The sequence below is a fragment of the Schistocerca gregaria genome, chromosome 1, assembly GCF_023897955.1.
Source record: "Schistocerca gregaria isolate iqSchGreg1 chromosome 1, iqSchGreg1.2, whole genome shotgun sequence".
NCBI lineage: Eukaryota > Metazoa > Arthropoda > Insecta > Orthoptera > Acrididae > Schistocerca > Schistocerca gregaria.
In genome coordinates, this window is record NC_064920.1 from 589,049,316 (window position 1) to 589,069,531 (window position 20,216).

The window sequence follows — 20,216 nt, forward strand, 5'->3', positions numbered from 1 at the left end:
CCCTTGTGTGTTCCGCATGTCTCAGGTCACTAATACCACTACTACTGTGGTGTTGAAGAAAGTCTTTGTCCATAAAGGCATCCCACACATCTCGGTTTTTGATACTGGCATGCTTTTACCTCCTACATTTCGAACAGTTTTGTACTCTTAATGTGATGGCACATCTCACTATGCCTTTTCACGCCACATCCAACAGACATGCGGAATGCTTTCTTTCTGCACCTTCAAAATCTAGCCCCACAAGAAAATGATGTCTAACACCATGTGTAATGCCCTCTGTAGTTTACGAGCAACTTATGGGGCCATGGCAATTGAGGGTCGCAGCCTGGCAGAGTGGTCTCGTGGCCATTCTCGTTGCACACGCTTGCTCACCACCAGCTCATGTCGTTATCAAGGCTTCGACTTTCAGGGTGAGCACTCTGGTGTATGCCCATCAGTCCAGGTACCATCCAACCTGGATCCAAGGGATGATCTCCATCCATCAAAGTCCATGATTTCTACTGTTACCTGCACCCATTGACTTTGGAGGTGCCATCAAAATCAACTTCATTTCTGCCAGCCTTGTCAGCAGCTATCTGCTTCTCTACCCTTGACAGACCCTTGCGTCCTGTGGTGATTTGTGCACCTTCCATCAAGCCTTATCCTGTCTCAGCCTTCCACAGTGACACCCATGGATACCAACCTGTCGCCATTCCTGGTGGCAGCTCCTCCAGACTTTGTACTACCTACATATTCTGGTGGTCTCTATTTGGCAGGAGAAGGGGGTGGGTGCAGTGGTGTCACCTGATGTCACTATGGAAACTGAATAGTGGGGACAGCATTACTGTTGGCCACTGAGGTGTCACTATCCAGTAGACATTTGTCATCAGGAGCACACACTGACAACACCATGCCAGAATCTGGCATATAAGATAGTCCAGGGTCGGTCTTAGCCAGTTGTAGTGCAATGTAAGGAGTGTGTAGTGAGTGCGTTATCAATTTGGCTAAGGTGTTTATATTGTGGAATCCATTTGTCATAGGTCAAACTCTCTGTCAGTTGATAGTTGAACAACATAATCATTCTGTCAATATGGATTCTTTTCCCTTAACTGTAATGTAACAGAATGCTTCTAGTGAAAGGTTCCCTTCTCCAAAACGTAGAACAAGCCTACAATCAAGGCCTCTTTCAAGAAACAGGGAACATGCTGCAGTCATATGTACACCTTTTTGGGAAGGAGCCATTTGGAGATGACATGTCTGACAGTAGAAATGAGTCATAGGTAGTCAGTCAAATGGAAGACCTTGAGTTGAATAGAAGAAAGAATTTCAATAACAGATAACGAGGGCATCCATTATAAGTGTTTAGCAAGTTTTCATATTGGAGAGATAGGATGACGAATGAAAAGATAAGGGAAATACTGAAAGAGGAGCTCTTGCAGAGCCGGATAGAAACATGAAGGCTAGGATAGTATGGGCACTTAAATAGCATGGAAAATGAGAGGATTTCCAAAAAGATACATGAAATGGAGATGCAAAGGAAATGACGAAGAGGAAGACCAAGGGATAGATGGCTGAAAGGTGTGGAGGAGTGTGTTGAAAAAAGAGGTGAGAACTGGACCAGAGTGAACACAGAAAGATGGTAAGACTTGTATTTCCAACGGACCCAGCCTGGGACTGGGAATTGTTCAAGATGATGGCAATGATGATTTTCATAAGTAAAAAATAATATGTGCAAGCTCATCTAAAAACATGAATGGATGGTATTATAAAACAAATAAAACAGACAATGTGAACAGAATACCATTATTTCCTGTCAGAATACTCAACATTGGTTAGAGCAGTAGCTGAAAACAGTCAAGGCGAATGGCATCTATGTGTAACCATGAAACAAATCCACTTGCTAGTACTCTGAAATTCTAGCCCAAAGAGATGAATTGATGTCAGCAACATTGTCGACACTGTATCATAGAATTTGAAGGTAACAGCTAGGTTTAGATTGTCAGGTATGAATTCCCTGTGTACCATACTTTTTTGCTGTCGTGAATGTAAACAACATTGTGTCGATTCTCGGTATTTCGTGGTTGATGAACACCACTGCTCTGATTGCCACTTGGACTCTACATTGAAGTGGTGTTATGATTTGAAAAAAAGTGTAATTTAAACCTCTAATGGTTTCTTTCCGTTTTGGCTTCTGCTTATTAATCTGTTTCTGTGATGAAATTTATAAACAGATCTCTTTCTTATTCAAATCTTTGTGAATGATTGTGTTAACACTGTCCTTTCCGATACACACCTTCAAACACCAACTTTAGAGATAGCTACTAATTTTGAGCTGCCATCAAGGGCACTTGCTCAGTACTGTCTGTTTTTATGTAAATTGATACTTAATCACAGTTCATCATTAACAATTTCTTTTCTATGCTAGAAAACTTTGAACATATTTTCTGCACCAATGTATGTATTGCCATAACTTTTTTGTGCAATTTGTAGCAATATAAATCAAGTCTTTAAACTCATTCCAGCTTCTGGACTGCAGCAGATAATGTAGTTAGGCTTAAGGTTTCTTGATGCCACATGTACTTCTCATCATTTGGTTGAAGTACATGTGGACATTTTCAAGATGTGTTACCATTTAGATATTCACCATACATTTTATATGCTCATTGCAGAAAGAATGAAATTTGAAAAAAATATTTTAGGCCAATTGTTTCCATTTTTAATCATTTAATAACTTTTGCTGGCATTTGTGAGACGTGATAAATATTTCATGAAGTAAATGCAACACCTGAAAAAAGTAAATTTTGTGTAACAGTTGTTAAATAATCACAGTTCTAGTGACAGAAATAAATTTTATTATTTACAGATGATATAAACTTGTTTGCTAGCAAATGTAGTGAAAAAGATGTGGATCAGATACTACCTTGGAAATGGCTGGAATCATGGAGACAATCACTTGCCTGGCGGTTACTCTCTGTTGCCAAAACTGGAGATAAATATGAGAGACTAAAAGCAGTCAGAACTCTTGCTTCACTTAAAGATCTTAAAGGTATTAAGTTAAACCATCATCATGTTTTTTGGTTCTAGCCTTGTATTAACTAATTTTTTCTTTTAAATAATATTACATCTTAAGTTAGACATTAATAAAAACAGATTGTCTCTGTTTATTAATTGATGCACAAGGCAAATACAGCGAGGAAATTTGTTGCAGAATGTAAATAATTTTGAAGAGTAAAAGTATCAACTCAATGCTTTTACTATTCAGTGAGTTGTTAGCTTTGCTCCTAAATGTCATACAAAATGAATTATATATATTTGTGGCAGAATGCAAACAAAATTTAGTAATAAAGGTAACAATCAATGCCTCTGCTGTTCGAAGTGCTGTTACCTTTAGTCCTAAATGATGTGCAAAGTGAGTTATATAAATTAAAGGAAAGCAACATGCAAATTTGCCAAAATTACCAAATGATGACCAGTATTGTCTAGTGAACCTGCCTCCATAACCAACATCACTTGTACACACTAGTATTCAACTATAAAGTAATTTATTCAAGTAGTGGTTATGGAAGAAATTTTTTCCCCCACTGTTTGACATATAAGTGAATGATGATTGGTTGTGTAAAGCTTTTGATCACTAGACAATGTAGAACCTCACCTCACTGTCTCATTAAATGAGGGCATTAGACACTGTTGATGCAATATATGTATGAGATTGGGATGTTAAACAGGATAGCTTTCCTGGTATTAATCAAGAAGAGAAATCCATGTTTCAGCACCATCCCCTCCTCTTTTTTCCTGTCTGTATTCCCATTTATCGTCTACTTTTTCATACTATCAGCAGTACAAACACAATAGTATGATCAGCATAAATTAATTTCAGTCAGCAGTATGAAACAATTACATGTAATACATAACACAGCTTATAAAGAAAATGTGCCTAGTGGTTGTGACTGAATATAACCTTTGTGATTCACACTGTTGAACACCTAGAAACCTCTTAGACAATAATTTCATTTTGTTACAACCCTCAATTAAGGCTAACAGTGTTTATTGAACATTATTAATTTTTTCAATTTTTGACAATAATTTAATTGGATAGATATAAAAAGTTTACTCACCAAGTTGCAGCAGAACACACACTTGAAAGGAGGTTATAGTTAGGCAAGCTGGCTGAAGGGTTGAAGGGGAAAGAAGAGGGGAGAAGGAAAATGACTGGAGAGGCCTAAGAAAAGGGATAGATTTCGGGAAAGTCACCCAGGACCATAGGTCAAGGGAGACTACAGGATATTACATGTTACCAGTATACACCCTCTGCCTGTGCCCATTCATCCTAATAGATAATTTGGTGGTAGTGATGCCGATGTAAAAGATTGACCAGTGTTTACATAATGGCTGGTACATGATGTGTCATTTCACAGGTGGATCTCCCTTTGATAGTATAGGTTTTGCCTTTTACAGTGCTGGTATAGGCGGTGATAGGAGGGTGCATAGGGCAAGTGTTGCAGCAGGGACAGTCGCAGGGGTAGGAGCTGTAGGATAGCGAGATGGGTGCACAAGGAGCATAGGGTCTGACAAGAATATAGTGGAGATTGAGAAGGTGACGAAAAGCTATTGTAGGTGTGGTGGGCAAAATCTTAGACAGAATGGATCTCATTTCAGGGCATGATTTTAGGAAGTTATGGCCATGTCGAAGTAGCTGACTAATAAATTCCAAACGACAATAAAACTGAGTCACAGTGAGCAGTGGTGTGCTCTAAAGTTGTTTTCTGGAGGGATTGGTAGTACCAGTATTGGATGTGATGGCCTGGAAAATCTGCTTTTTAACTAGTATGGTGGGGTAATTACATTCAGTGAAGGCTGAGGTGAGAATGATGTAAAAAGGAACAAATACATTTGCCTCAAATGCCAGGACTGTATGGGATGGAATGTTTGACACAGAAAGGATGGCGGCTGTCAAAATTTAAGTACTGTTGTTCGTTATGTTTAATGTGGACAGAAGTGTGTAGCTGGCCTTCTGTGAGGATGAGATCAACATAAAGGAAAGTGGTGATGGATTCGGAGTAGGACCATGTGAAATTTAATTGAAAGAAGGTATTTAGAGATTCCAGGAATTTGAACAGGTCAACCTGAACATGAGTTCATATGGTAGAGATATCATCAATGTATCTAAACCAAACCAGAGGCTGAAGACATATGCATCCCAGGAAGGCCCCATCCAGGCCACTCACGAAAAGGATGGCATCGGAAGGAGCCATCATGGTTCACAAGGCCGTACCCCTGTACTGTTTGTTTGTCTTTCCCTCAAAGGTGAAGTAGTTGTTGGTAAGTTTGAAGTTGGTTAAGTTAGTTGGAAGGATATCATAAGTTTTGGTATCAGGTGGGCACTGACTTAGGAAATGTTCTGTGGCAGACAGACCATGTATGTGGGGGATGTTGGTATAGAGGGAGGTGCCATCAAGTGTGACAAGCAAGGTCTGTGGTCGGAATGGGATGGGCCATGTATGTGGGGGATGTTGGTATAGAGGGAGGTGCCCATCAAGTGCGACAAGCAAGGTCTGTGGTCGGAATGGGATGGGCACCATTTTCAGATGAGTGAGTGTGCATGGTTTGAGTGGGGTGAGAAGTTCTATGGATTGAGGTGTTAAACTATTTGAGGGACCTCACCTTTTAAGGGGTAATTACAGGTCAGTTTGAATCACAGGGGTGGGATCTTGATGGCAGACGCTGTATGAGGAGAAGTCACACAGGCGATGTGGACCTCCACTAACATACCCCCACCTTTACCTTCTTCCTAAGATCTACAAAACCAATCATCATGGCCATAATATAGTATCCTGTCTTAGTTGACCAGCATCTGCAACCCATAGTACAAAGACTTCCCTCCTATATCACCTATATCAGAACCATTCCAGAGATCAACTGAAACCAGTGCCCTTCCCACTCCCTCCACACACCTTACTTGTCAACATTGATGCCACCTCCCTCTATATCAACATCCCCACCCTGCATAGTCTATCTGCTGCTGAACATTTCCTCAGTCAGCACCCACCTGATTCCAGACTTATGATATCCTTCCTACTCACCTTAATCATCTTTAGACTTACCAACAACCACTTCACCTTTGAGGGGCAGACATACAAACAGTGCAGGGGTACTGCCATGTGAACCAGGATGGCTCCTTCCTAAGCCAACCTTTTCATCAGTTGCTTGGATGGGGCCTTTCTGGAGTCCATAAGTCGACAGCCTCTGGTTCAGTATGGTATCTCTACCACATGGACTCATGTTCAGGCTGACCTGTTCAAATTCCTGGAATCTCTAAATACCTTCTCCCAATTAAATTTCACATGGTCCTATTTCGAATGCCTCGCCATTTTCCTTGATGTTGATCTCATCCTCACAGAAGGCTGGCTACATACTTCTGTCCACATTGAACCTAGCAACCAACAGTACTTAAATTTTGACAGTTGCCATCCTCTGCATGTCAAACGTTCCCTCCCATACAGCCCTGGCATTTGATGCAAATGTATTTGTTCAGATGCAAACTTGTTATGCCATTCTCACTTTAGCCTTCTCTGGACATAATTATCCCAAGAGCCTAGTTCATAAGCATATTTCCTAGGCCATCATATCCAATCCTGGTACTGCTGAGCCCTTGAAAATCAACTTCAGAGCACACTACTTGTCATCCAGTATTATCCTGGTCTTAAATGTATTAATCAGCTACTTTGAAAAGGCCATGGCTTCCTAAAATCATGACATGAAATGAGATTCATTCTGTCTAATATTTTGCCCACCACATCTAGAATAGCTTTTTGTTGCCCTCCCAGTCTCTGCAATTTTTTGTCAGACCCTACACTCCTTCTGCACCTATCTTCCTACCCTATGGCTCCTATCCCTGTGACTGTCCCTGCTCCAAGACTTGCCCAGTGCACCCTCCTATACCAGCACAGTAGCTGGAAAACCTATATTATCAAAGGGAGAGTCACCTGTGATACGACGTATGTCAAATACCAGCTATTACATAAACACTGAATAGTGTAGTCATGCCTTTTACATCAGCATGACTACCAACAAATTATCAATTAGGATGAATGGGCACAGGCAGAGGATGTATATTAGTAACACGCAATATTCTGTTGCAGAGCATGCTCTACAGTATGGCAATTGTGACCTTGGTGCCTGTTTTGTTACACGTGCCATCTGGATTCTACCCCCAGACTCCAGTTTGTCAGAACTCTGCAGCTCGGAACTAGCTCTTCAACATGTCCTTGTTTCTTACCACCCACCTGGTCTTAATTACCATTAATTTTTTCCATCTCAGAATTTCTTTACAGTAACTACTCTTTTCTTCACTCTGTTTTAGTTTTCTACATCTTTTATTGTCTTACCTTTCTACTTGTCACTGCCCCCATCCCACCCCTGTTATGTACAGTGCAGTTAACATTTCACTTTTATTAACTTGTGCATGATGTTTAAGCAGAAATCTCTGTCTAGCTTATTACCCTATCTTCCACCTTTAAACTCTCAGGCTTTCTGATCTCGTCTGATGCAATCCCCAAGAATCAGTTTTTTCCTTCTCATCCCATCTAGTAAATCGCCCCCATCCCACCCCTGTTATGTACAGTGCACTTAGCATTTCACTCTTATTAACTTGTGCATGATGCTTAAGCAGAAATCTCTGTCTAGCTTATTACCATGTCTTCCACCTTTAAACTCTCAGGTTTTCAGATCTTGTCTGATGCAATCCCCAAGAATCAGTCTTTCCTTCTCATCCCATCCAGTAAATCTCCCTTGACCTGTGGTTCTGGGTGACTCCCAAAAATCTACCCCTTTTCCTAAACCTCTTTTGTCCTTTTCCTTCACCCCTCTTCCTTCCTCTTTAACCCTTTTACCCGAAGAAGGGGCTCTGAAAGATTGCCTAAGTGTAACCTCCTTTTAGGTGTGTGTTCTGCTGCCGCTTGGTGAATAGATTTTTTATCTATTCAATCAACAATTAAACTTCTGTAACAACAAATTAAAATTGCATGTTACCCCCTGAAACCAAACTGTATTCAAATTAAACAAACTGGAAGTTAAATGAGATAGTTTCTGATTACATTTGAATAAAGTACAAGCACTACGTACTTGCAAAGCTTATTGATAGTGAGGTTGCATTAAGCCCGTTGGTTGCGGAAATCACATGTACCTAAGTCACAGCACTAGCCACATGGTTTTGAGTTCACGGGTAGAGACAAGTTGAATGATTTCAAATAAGAAAGAAACCATCACTGGGCGATACTATATTTGCCCACTACAGGATTTCACATGACTAGCCAGTGATATCAACAGTGCCCCCACCACAGGTACACCTGCCGAATGCAGACAGTATTGATACATCCGTATTCTCCATTTGCACTTGGGTAGATTTACTAAACGTGTGATATTTATAAATAATTTTAACATATAGAATGTCTGTAAAATTCTGGCTTGGTTATGAATGTATGATATGCATATCAGGATATGGTAGGTACTGTGTTACATGGGGAATTTAGTTGGTCATAAAAACCTGTGCCATGGACTTGATCTGTATACAGAAATGTTCTTGTGTCTTAGAATTTCCTGTGGTTTGAGAAGCAGTTCTGCAAGCATTGAAAATGTCTCAAGCTAGTACAAAATATAACTTCAGGGTACTGAATCTATTGCAAGTTAATGTTCTTCAGTAGCACAGGAATAAGTGAGCACATAGCTGCATTCATTCATTCACGTAGTGAGTTCTATATGCCAAATCATGAAGCAGAGTCTGCAGGTGCATGGAATGAATCAGATTGTACATAATTTGGCAGATTCATGCACAATAGGTTAGCTCTGTAAAGTACATGGGAAGCCAGTACCCTTGAGTTCTTTTAGAAAGTATTGTTTTACAGTACTTTATCCCAGTCATTATGTTTGGTAATGAAAACATTTTCAATCTCTTCATTATGCGTGGATGTAGTAGACGTGATGGATGGTGGCTTTATGTCTATCTTGGCCATTGTGAATCTTTCACTACACTTTTCATAGTAGTTTACGTGCATTCATGTTTTCTTATTTTTCTGCCAGAAAGTGCAAAATTAGAAAACAGAAATTGCTATAGGAGAAATCCAAAGCTGTAGAAGTAGCATGCCTGTGGGGAATATGGATGTTGCAGATGGAGAAGTGAAAAAGACCATTGGTGAAAAGGGAATGTCATGGGTCAGATGACAAGACAATAGAAGCAAAGAAGGGATAGCTTAAAGGTTGAATGAATATTAAAAAGAAAGAAAATTGAAAACACTATAATGGAAAGGGAAGAGGAAATAGAAAAATGTGAAATAGCAGATGTGATGCTTTGAGAAAAGTTTCACAAAGCACTGAAAGACCCAAGTCGAAAAGAGGCACCTGGAATAGATGACATTCCATAAGAATTTATAAGATCCTTGTGAGCATAAACCTTGAGAAAACTGTTGAATGTGGTCTAGAGAATATGTGAAACAGGCTAAAGACTTCAATAATAAAGTATTTGTATTACAAAACTGTAGTGTTGGCAGACGTGCCAACACCGTTTTACTAGAAGAGGCCGAAATGCACGTGTTCTAGCTCGCGCAGGCTGGCATGAGGAGGGAAGAACTATACTGACATGACGTCTGGAACATGACAAGGAATTAGAATTCAGAAAGCAGACGGAATTAGTTTGATACTTAACTTTAATCCATTAATGATGAACATCGCTCTTGAAGGTACATGATTCACAATATCAATATCAATAGTAACTGAACATGGCACCTTGGTAGGTCATAGCAAATGACGTAGCTGAAGGCTATGCTAAACTGTCATCTCTGCAAATGAGAGCATCTGTAGTCAGTGAACCATCACTAGCAAAGTTGGCTGTACAATTGGGCCGAGTGCTAGGGAGTACCTCTAGACTAGACCTGCCGTGTGGCGGCGCTCGGTCTGCAATCACTGATAGTGGCGACACGCGGGTCCGACGTATACTAACAGACCGCGGCCGATTTAAAGGCTACCACCTAGCAAGTATGATGTCTGGCGGTGACACCACAAAAACTTATCAATTCAATAATTCCATGATTCCAAAATAATAACATAACTTCTTAACAGAAGCTTGAATCTACTGGTAGCAGATGCCCTGTGATAATATCAATATGGGTTCTGAAGGAATGTAAGAACACATGGAAAAATACTAATCACAAGGTGCGTCTCAGAAGATAGGCTGAAGAAATGCAAACTCACATTTATAGAATTTGTAGATTTCTGAGAAAGCTTTTGACGGTGTTGCCTGGAGTACACTGTTTGAAATTCTGAGGTTATCATGGATAAAATACCTTTATAGAAACCAGACCACAATTATATGAGTCAACAGGTATGAAAGGTAAGTAGCAATAGAGGAGGGACTGAGACAAGGTTGTAGCTATCACTCATGTTATTCAGTCTCTAAATTGGGCAAGCAGTGAAGGAAACTAAGGAGAAATTTGGAAAAGGAATTGAAGTTCAGGGAGAATAAATAAAAAAAAAATACTGTTTGCTGATGAAATTGCTGTTCTGTCAGAGTTGGCAAAGAAGTTGGAAGATCAGTTGAATGGAATGGTTAGCGTTTTGAAAATATAAGATAAACATTGAAAACATCAAATAATGAACTGCTATGGAATTAAATCAGGGATTGCTGAGGGTATTATATTAGGAAACACCACACTACAAGTAATATATAATTTTCTCTATCTGAGCAGCAAATAACAGATTAACAGATCGATAGCTTTTGAAGGTTTTGTAAGAGAGTTTGAATTTTTAAGGAGAAATGTTTCCTTATAGGGCTTCTACAGATCCCCTAGTTCAGACTACATGAGGTTCATCTCCAGACTTGATGCAGTGCTGGCTTGATTCTTAAGAAAGAGAAGAAGTTGATTTTCTTTGGGTATTTTAATATAAGCATTGTGGCTGATTCTCCAGGGAAAAGAATGTCAATGGATTTACTTGAGTCTTACGACCTGATTCAGACCGTATTCTTTCCAACTAGAATTATCAAGAAAAGTAGCAGCATAGTCAGAGATAATATTAGATTGTTCCCTAATTGATGTGCATGGTGGAGAAAAATTAGTAACAGCTTTTCAAACCATAATTTACAGATAGTAATGCTGAAAGAAATCAAGGCAATATCATACCCCAAAGAAGTAAACAAAACATTTAGAGATATCAATCCACTTGCAATTCAGACAGTTAAAGTCAACCTCCAGGCATAACATAGCAGGGAGTCTACAATATAGACTACTTGAATGACAAATATGATACATTCCTTCAAACCTTTATCATTTCTTTTAATAACTGATTTGTATTAAAAAAAGTGCAGTTACTTGTAGTACTAATAAGCAACCCGTTTTTGTTAACTAATGGCTTTAGAAATTATGTAGCAGGAAACAGAAATGGTATCATAATGTGAAGGAGAGTCCAGACTGTAGCAACAGAATTGTGCTACAAAATGGAAGGAAGATTAGGGTTTAATGTACCGTTGAGAATACTGTCAACAATGCTGTTGACAGCTAGGTCATTAGAGACAGAACACAAGCTTGGATTGTTTCAAGGATGGAGAAAGGAAGTGGCTGTGGCCTTTCAAAGGCACCATCCTGTCATTTCTCTGGAACAATTTAGGGATATCATGGAAAACCTAAATCAGAATAGCTGGCCACAGATTTGAACCATCTTCCTCCCGAATGTGAGTCCAATGTGCTAATTGCAACATCACCTTGGTTGGTGAATTTTACATCTGACAATACTGCAAATACTGCAAAGTACTGAGGAATGTTATCAGACAGACTAAAATAATGCATTATACCGAGAGAATAGAAAGTTCTCAAGACAAAATTAAACTTATATTGCCAGTTATAAAAGGAAGCATCAGTGCAGAATGTTGAGTGTTCATTTCTTGTATGACAGTGAAAACGTTTGTGGTCCACCTGAGTTGTGTAAAATATTTAATACTTTTTTTCTTGTCATTAGTAGGAAAGTCAAATCAACATTTTATTGGTATAGGTAAATATGTAGAACTCCTGTAAGCTGGTGTTCCAAGATAACTACATAATTTTCTGCTACAGGAAACAAGTAAATATGACAGTGAATCAATTATTACATTATTAAAGAGAAAATGCTCGCATGGGTACGATGAATTTTCAAGTAGTGTTGTGAATATTAGCATACGATTCACTAGTTCTGTAACTTGGCACTGTTGCAAATAAGTCTTTTGTATGTGGTCATTTTCTTGACAGATTTTGAAGTGACTTTTTAGCAAAAGAGGTAAAGTAAACAGTAATCAGTTTCTTTGCTGCCAGTGTTTTCAAAAGTTTTTGAGGAAATCAATATACAGGACTATAGTGGCTCGTTGACTGCACATAATTTCTTAATTTGTTGTCAGACTCTGAGTTTGGCTTCCACAAAATCCTACTAATTGTTTTGTGCCTGAGGTACTAGCAGGTCTAAGTGATGTTGGGCTGAGGACAGTAGGCACTTTTCTTTGATTTAACAAAAACATTTGATTGCGTAGATGAGACAACACTTTTGCATAAGTTGAAAATGATGGAATTAGAGAAAATTTTTTACAATGGTTCACTTCACATCTCAGTAGTAAGAAGGAGAAGGGAAAAGGGACAAGATTTGAACCTGGCTAGGGATGGTATATAGGAAATATATTATGGTTAATAGAACTGATATTATCTGTGTCTTCACTATCTGATAGTAGATGGCTAATCAGGAAATTAATTCTTTTGAATATTATTGCAATAAAAGATCATCTCTGAATTAATGGATGAGTCAGCAGGTTCGTCATTTCCATATTTAATATGAGCATTGAATTGTCATTTCATCTAACTGTCATTCCAGATAAGGTCTAATATACTGTGTCTCTATAATAAGTCTGAAATCTCATTAAAGACCATCATTTCTTTAAGTTAACATATTTACTGAACTGGAACAAATGCATTAGGAATGTGGTGCATGATATATTTTAATATGAAAATATTTTTATTGATGTGAAGCACTCAAATGCCCTTGTATTAAGACAGATACACTGTACAAGAAATCAAGAATGAGTGGGCTTTTAAAAAGGCTGAAATTAATTTTATTTTACTCTTTAGCAACCAATGGGTCATTACAGTATTGACAAGGATTCATATTCTGTGCTATTGATTCCATTGCTTATTTAAATAGTCTCTGACCAAAGCCAGAGGTAATGCAATTTTTCTAATGCTTCATACGATGTATGTTTAAAGCTCCTAATGGTAGCAGACTTTATTTATGTAATAAAAAGGCTGACACCATTCTGACATAACTCCTCGTTTTTTTGAAAAGATTACTGTTTTGGCAAACGTTAAAGTTTTGTTTGCTTTTGGGGAACTTTTGATTATTTTCTGTTTTTGTAACGTGAGGATATGGTTGTTAATTTTTGTTCTGAGTATACTTTTTTTAATTACATCGAGTCTGACAATTTGTATCATTATTTACAATTTTTTTACAGAAATTTTCTTTTTTAGACATTAATTTTTAACTTTTTGTTGTTGTTGCTATGTTGAAGTATTCTATACATTATAAGGTCACATTTTGTGTTCATCCTAGATAAATTATAACTTTGCCTCACCATTCATTTTATGTTCAGTGTAAAACTGGGCAAAACCATGAATTAACTGTAACATTAGGCCTTCAACCTAATGTTACAGTTAATTTTGTTACTTTGAATATTTTCCATTAACTTCAAAAACAGCAAACAATTATTATTTTACAATTACGAAAAATTCATTTTTCTTTGTTAGACACTTTTCATAAAATGGTTGAGGGTAAGAGTTCTTTGCTCTCTTGGAACATGTTGGAATGTTCACATAGATTAAGTTAAAATTTTTTAAATACATATGCAAAAACATTTGATTTGAAGTTTTTTTGAGAACGAAGTCTTTCATGATGACACTTGTATGTAAAACGGTTTCGGTTTTCTTGCCGGGTTAAAATCTCAAGCATGTAATATGTTCAGGACTAAGGCTACTGTGGGATGTAGGAATCCGGATGTGCATGAAATTAATGAGATGGAACAGTGGAATAATGAAACAATAAGTTTGCTGTTACCAGTCACTGTTTATTTGGTAACAGTAAACTTATTGTTTCATTTAATGTCAATAACAGTCACGGTAAAGCCTAACCTAAAAATGTTTGCATTTAAACAGTGGAATAAGTTTCAAAAAGTGGCTGGCACTCCAGGTTTATCCCAGAAGACTGTCAAAAAAGGATACAACATGCGGTGCATGGGAGGCCACCAACAGACTAAGCCCATTTTGCTTGAGAGAGAGATGAGAAGGTACATCTGGATGGGCCAAAGCTGGCTGCCAAAATTAGCTGAGTTCTGTCCCACCTCGTTCTTGCCAGCCCAATCTGTGGTCCCCATGTAACCATTCACAGCACTCTGATTGCTGGAGGATATGCTGGAAGTGTACCTTCATCAACGACACTTCACTAGAGTGTCACCCTGTCAGCGCTATTTGCTGTGAGAATGGTATGCTTGTGAACAAGGTGTGTGTTGTTGGTGATATCCAGCTTTATTTATTATTGTCCAGCCTGTATCTAGCCCTGGCTCTGGAGTGAAACACAATTTCTGTGTCTAGAGAATGAAATTTGGAAAAATAATATATTTTGATTAAGAAGAAGGCTTTTCACACTCAGTTTGTTGGTCCATCAATCACAAATAATTTGCAACTTAGTAAGAAACTTAAAGCTGGTAGTCACAATAGACCTTGGTATGATTGTCAGCAAGGTTGAAATGAAACTTTTTGAATGTCTAGGTAACTGCAAGGGCTTCTAATTTTGTCATTGAATATGCTCACTAACATTCCGACAAAACCCAACTAGCAAACGCTACCATACAAACACTAGGCTTACCATTCATTTCTCATAGCTGAAACAAAACTTCCACAAAGTGCACAGACTATGCGTAAGTGGCAAGACAGCATTACACTGACATGTCAGGATGTAAAACATATTTGATTTAATACGAGCAGCTTTTATGTTTTCAAAATTCACCTGACATTTCTTCGACTAGTGCCACGGGACTTGTTTCCATAATATTTAACATTGGCTCACAATTAAGCAATTGGCCAGGCATGAACCACTTATAAAGTGAGGCTAATCTGATGAATGCTTTGAGTTGTTTCTTATGTCTTGGGACAGGAAAATCTTTCATTGCTCCTGATCTTTTCTTTGTCTAACAAGATCTCATGGGGTGTAATTTTGTGGCCTAAAAATTTTATTCGCTCTGGCCCGAATTTTGACTTTTGAAGACTGACTTCTTGAAATTTGTGTAATACTCTCTCAATAAGTTCCACGTGTTGTTCTCATGTTAGTGTCGCTGTTAATATGTAATCCACAAACTAGGTTACCTTGCACTACTGGGCCGAGAACTGTATCTCGCATGCACGTTCAATTTGAATGGTAGAATTTTGAACTGATAACTGGCCTGTTTGTATAAAGGCTGGTATTTTCATGCTACCTCATTCAGAGGAAACTGCCAATACTAGATACATAAATCAAGCTTGTTAGGTACTTTACCTCCATGAAGTGTCTGGATTTGCTCCTCGGTCTTTATGGGTTGAGTCTGGATAGTTGTTATAATTTTGTTTATTTTCCTAGCATCAATTACGAGCCTGACATTGCCACTTGACTTTGCTATTGTGAGGAGCAGCCTGCAGTATGGGATAGTAGATGGTTCAGTGATTTCCCATTCTAATATTTGTCAGATTTCTGTAGTGTATTGCTGTGACCCAGCCATTGGCCAGAAAATTATTAGTCTTAAACAAGAGAAATAAAGAGTACCATGGAAGAACCATAGAGTGTTGGGTTAACAACTGCAGGCCAGTAACCACAAGTGTGATGATGTTTGATCTTCAATAATAGATGTGCCAGTGGGTTGCACAGCAAGTATAGCAGATCACAGCAGAAAAAGGCACTGCAAGTTGCAACTGTGTAACAACCACAGCTGTGTCTCTAAACCTGGGCAAGTCTCTTTTTTTCGCAGTGTAACTAGGCCCAGGTTTTAATGAAACAAATGGGCACTGGAACCACATGAATAGCTCTGGGTTTCAAGCCAGGGTTTCTAGACCAGTTTGTGTCTGTTGGCTGCACTTAGTCTTTCACAGGATGTATTGTCACAGCCTACTTATTGGCAACCATTCATGCTGAATCCAACACTGAGTTTGTAGCAGTACTCAGTGCCACAACACAAGCCAAATGCTGTTTGGCAGCAGTGGTTCATATCCTGCACATGCCCTCTAGTGCATTCTATTGCAGTGACACGACTGGGCTGAGGGGCTGCCGAGCCTACATGATGCAAAGGAAATAGGGCACACGCCACCACCATGGTCACATGCGGAGCCAAGAGACTGCCTCCCAAGTGGGGTGTCATCACAGCACAACAAGTTGATCGTCGGTAAAGCAGATGCCAGACTGAGATTCATTGGAAGAATCCTAAGGAAATGCAATCCGACAACAAAGGAAGTAGGTTACAGTACGCTTGTTCGCCCAATGCTTGAATACTGCTCAGCAGTGTGGGATCCGCACCAGGTAGGGTTGATAGAAGAGATAGAGAAGATCCAACGGAGAGCAGCGCGCTTCGTTACAGGATCATTTAGTAATTGCGAAAGCGTTACGGAGATGATAGATAAACTCCAGTGGAAGACTCTGCAGGAGAGACGCTCAGTAGCTCGGTACGGGCTTTTGTTAAAGTTTCGAGAACATACCTTCACCGAAGAGTCAAGCAGTATATTGCTCCCTCCTACGTATATCTCGCGAAGAGACCATGAGGATAAAATCAGAGAGATTAGAGCCCACACAGAAGCATACCGACAATCCTTCTTTCCACGTACAATACGAGACTGGAATAGAAGGGAGAACCGATAGAGGTACTCAGGGTACCCTCCGCCACACACCGTCAGGTGGCTTGCGGAGTATGGATGTAGATGTAGATGTAGATGTAGAACTCAATGTGGCACTGATATCAGTGCTCATGTGGCTGCAGGGGCTGCCAGCCTCAGCAATGAGAGGCGACAGCTCAGTGCCACCAGGCAAAGGCTGCCACCAGTTCATTGGCCTAAGTCAGGGTCAGTGGGATCACCAAGATGTTGTGTGCCTACTTCACTGCACCATGTGCCAAGATCAATAAAGCTCTTTGAAATTGTTAACAGTGTTTTCCCTGGGCTCCATGAGCTGTCACCACCATTCACTCTTTCCTCACAGTGCCCAGCACTCTACAGAGTGGTTCAGAAGTGCATTTGAACCCATATCGACGGACCCTTTCATCTCTGTCATCACCCCTCTGATGCTGCAAAGTGATGTCTGTAGGAGTTCTCCAAGCCCATCACCATGCTGTTTGGTGACAGTATCTTCATTGTGTGGTGAGTGCAGTCATTTTGTGACTGCGAGCATCATGCAAGTCAGTGGGTTTTGCCAGGGGTTGAGTCATACTTATAAGTTTAGTAGGTTACTACAAGTGAATGGAGACAGTATTTTTGGGGAAGCATAAATATAAATGTTAATGCTCACCTGTCAGATATGGGTGAAGTGGTTGTCATGAGCAAGAGGTGTAGCTCATTGTCTAGTAGTATATAAGCTGTTGAACATGATTAGAGATTTGGGAGGTGAGGCTAAGATAAGTTGTTGTTTTGGTGTATAATAATAATAGTAATAATGAGTATGAGCTGGCAGTCAAGTGAGACTAATTAAGTGATGGTGAGAAGTAATATGTTAGGTTATGATTAAATTTTCTCATAATTTTATTTCGTTTTTTGTGGAGCAAGTAGTATGACTCAGTGTTTTATCAGAGATCATGAGGAATGTTAGGATAGGGGTATGTTTTAGTGGTTTTTTTCTCATTTATGATTTTGTAGTTGATAAGAGGCAATTATGTCATGGCCACAGGTGTCTCAGGTTGCAAGGTTGTCAATACAGTGAGGTGGTAGCAGGGAGGAGACGTTGAGAATTTTGAGAGATGAAGTAGGTAAATTGCAAGTAGACCAGGTAGAAAAGAATAAGGAATTATGGACACACTTGATACTGAGTTGATTATGGAGAGAATGAGAAAGGAGGAGAAAGAGGAAGCAGAGAGTTAGAAGAAGAAGAAGAAGAAGAAGAAGAAGAAGAAGAAAGCTGAAAGTGAGAGGAGTAGGCTTGTGGGTAATTTGCCTGTTTCTGCAGAAGGTCTGACTACTGTTGACGTAGCTAAACCTGTGGAACCTGTGAAGAGTAGGGCAGAATGTCGAAGTTGGTTAGACAATTCTTTTAATGTAAAGGTGAGATTAGTTGTAGATGGTGTTGAATTATGACTTCTTGGAAATTTAAGCAAAGTACAGAGTAATGACATTGTTGAAGTGGAAGAGAGTAGTGTAGCAGTTCCAGCTCCAATATCCAGTGGAATTGTAGCGACTGGGATAACTATAGTACCAGACAGAATGAATGAGGGCTGTGCCGAAGTGATTAAGTGTGGGGATAGCAACATGGGTGATTTAAGTGTATCAGTAGTAGTAGCTGTTAGTCAGTGGGTATTAAATAGCCTGGGGAATTTGGGCCAGGTGCACAGGTGGGTGCATGTGCCAATGATTTTTGCATCATGCAGAATGGAACTGCATGTGGTTTTGTTGTTTTACATACTATTGGGAATGCACAAGGTATTATTGAATGTTGTGTTGCAGATGTTGTACAGGTACAGTTACAGGTACATATATTTTGTGAAAAGCAGAGTGAATGGAGGAAAAGGAAAAAGGAAAAGAAGACGAGTTTGTAGATTGGAGGATCAAGTTGAGGGGGCTGAATCTGTTAAATAGTATATGCTAGTGGTTCAGAATGTGGTGTGAGCACAAGCACAGGGTCACATCCTTGCAGCACAAGCAGCTGACATGCACAAAAAGCTGTTTACAGCACAGCTGAAGTCTGATGTATTATGTTAAGGATAATTGATTAAGAAAGAAAGATTATCATATTAGTTTGTAAGTGTGGAATGGAGAGTTAGAAGTTTTTGTGTGGATGAGTATGGCAAGAGGTCTAACAGTGAAATATGTTTTGTAGTATCTGAGTTAATGAGCATGGAATGGGATTAAACAATATGAGCAAGAGATGAGAGATAGATGTGTGGAGTTAGGGATGAACATAATAATTTTTGCAGTAATTAAGATAGCCCATTTTGGTATTGGGTACTAGTTTTATGGAGTAAGAGTAGAAGAAATTACAATAGAGTTCCTGTAGTAACCGAAATCCAATATGATCAGGAGATGCAGGCCGACCGGCTGAAGGTGTCAATGGTGAGTTGCCAAAAACAATAGCAATGGACAACAATGAAGGCAACAACAACAGCAATGGACAGGTATGCCAGAATAGCAAGTCCGAAGAGTGAACCAAATTGAGAGCCTGGCTGTAGCAAATTCAGGAACCGAACAATGATTGGTATGATGTACAGTTCAAGAGTGCAGTCATAACATGACTGATTGCTGAGCCCATGCACTGCTGACTTTATAGAGCCTCCAAGCACCAATAGGCTGGCATGGTAGTCATGGCCCACGCACAGTACTGTGGTGGTGACAGCACCTCTCACAGGTTGTAGGGATGCTGTCTAGCAGCTGTCGTCTAGGCCTGTGCCTTCTGAAGAGCTGTCCAAATTGTCATAATGGAATACCAGATTCCTCCCCCCCCCCCCCCCCCCCCCCCCCCGCCAAATCGGCGCATAGAGCCTGAAGGGCATGGCCAGTGTTTTGGGAGGTGAACAGGTGGTGTCTCATCAGTGGAGGCCACCAGCTGGGAGAAGGAATGCGGGACTCCAGGCACTGTGCTGGAGAACCGCCATGTGGGGGATGAAAGTGGAGCAGATAGAGGGAGCGTTGATGTATCAATCTCCATACCCGTGTCTATGGGAGCTACTGATGGCATCCTGGAGCTTAAATGGTACTCATGAAATGGAGGGACATGTGAGGTCTGGGATTCCAACTCAGAGCAGCCCATGCTGGAGGAGTAGGCTGGAGACAGAGACACAGTTAGCGCCAAACTTCTCATAAGGTGCCGCTCATGAGTGGCAACTACAGTAGCTGGCATCCATGAAGATTGTGCCCCGTAGGAACGTGTCCAAACAGCCAAACCAGGAGGGTATCGTCCCGCATGTCTGGTCTGTGTTTCCTTGGGTTGGGATGCCTGGAGATGGAGGTGGGTACACGGTTGTCGACCAT

The 20,216-nt window shown here is 39.9% G+C and overlaps 1 protein-coding gene across 5 annotated transcripts in view; it reads left to right on the plus strand.

Annotated features, from left to right (window-relative positions):
* LOC126357426 (protein SERAC1) overlaps positions 1–20,216 on the plus strand; it is a 252,691-nt gene that overhangs the window by 42,944 nt on the left and 189,531 nt on the right. For all 5 annotated transcript variants that reach the window (XM_050007456.1, XM_050007458.1, XM_050007457.1 and 2 more), the window contains exon 3: positions 2,843–3,025. In XM_050007456.1, the coding sequence (XP_049863413.1) occupies positions 2,843–3,025 (183 nt within the window). The remainder of the gene's footprint in view (positions 1–2,842; positions 3,026–20,216) is intronic.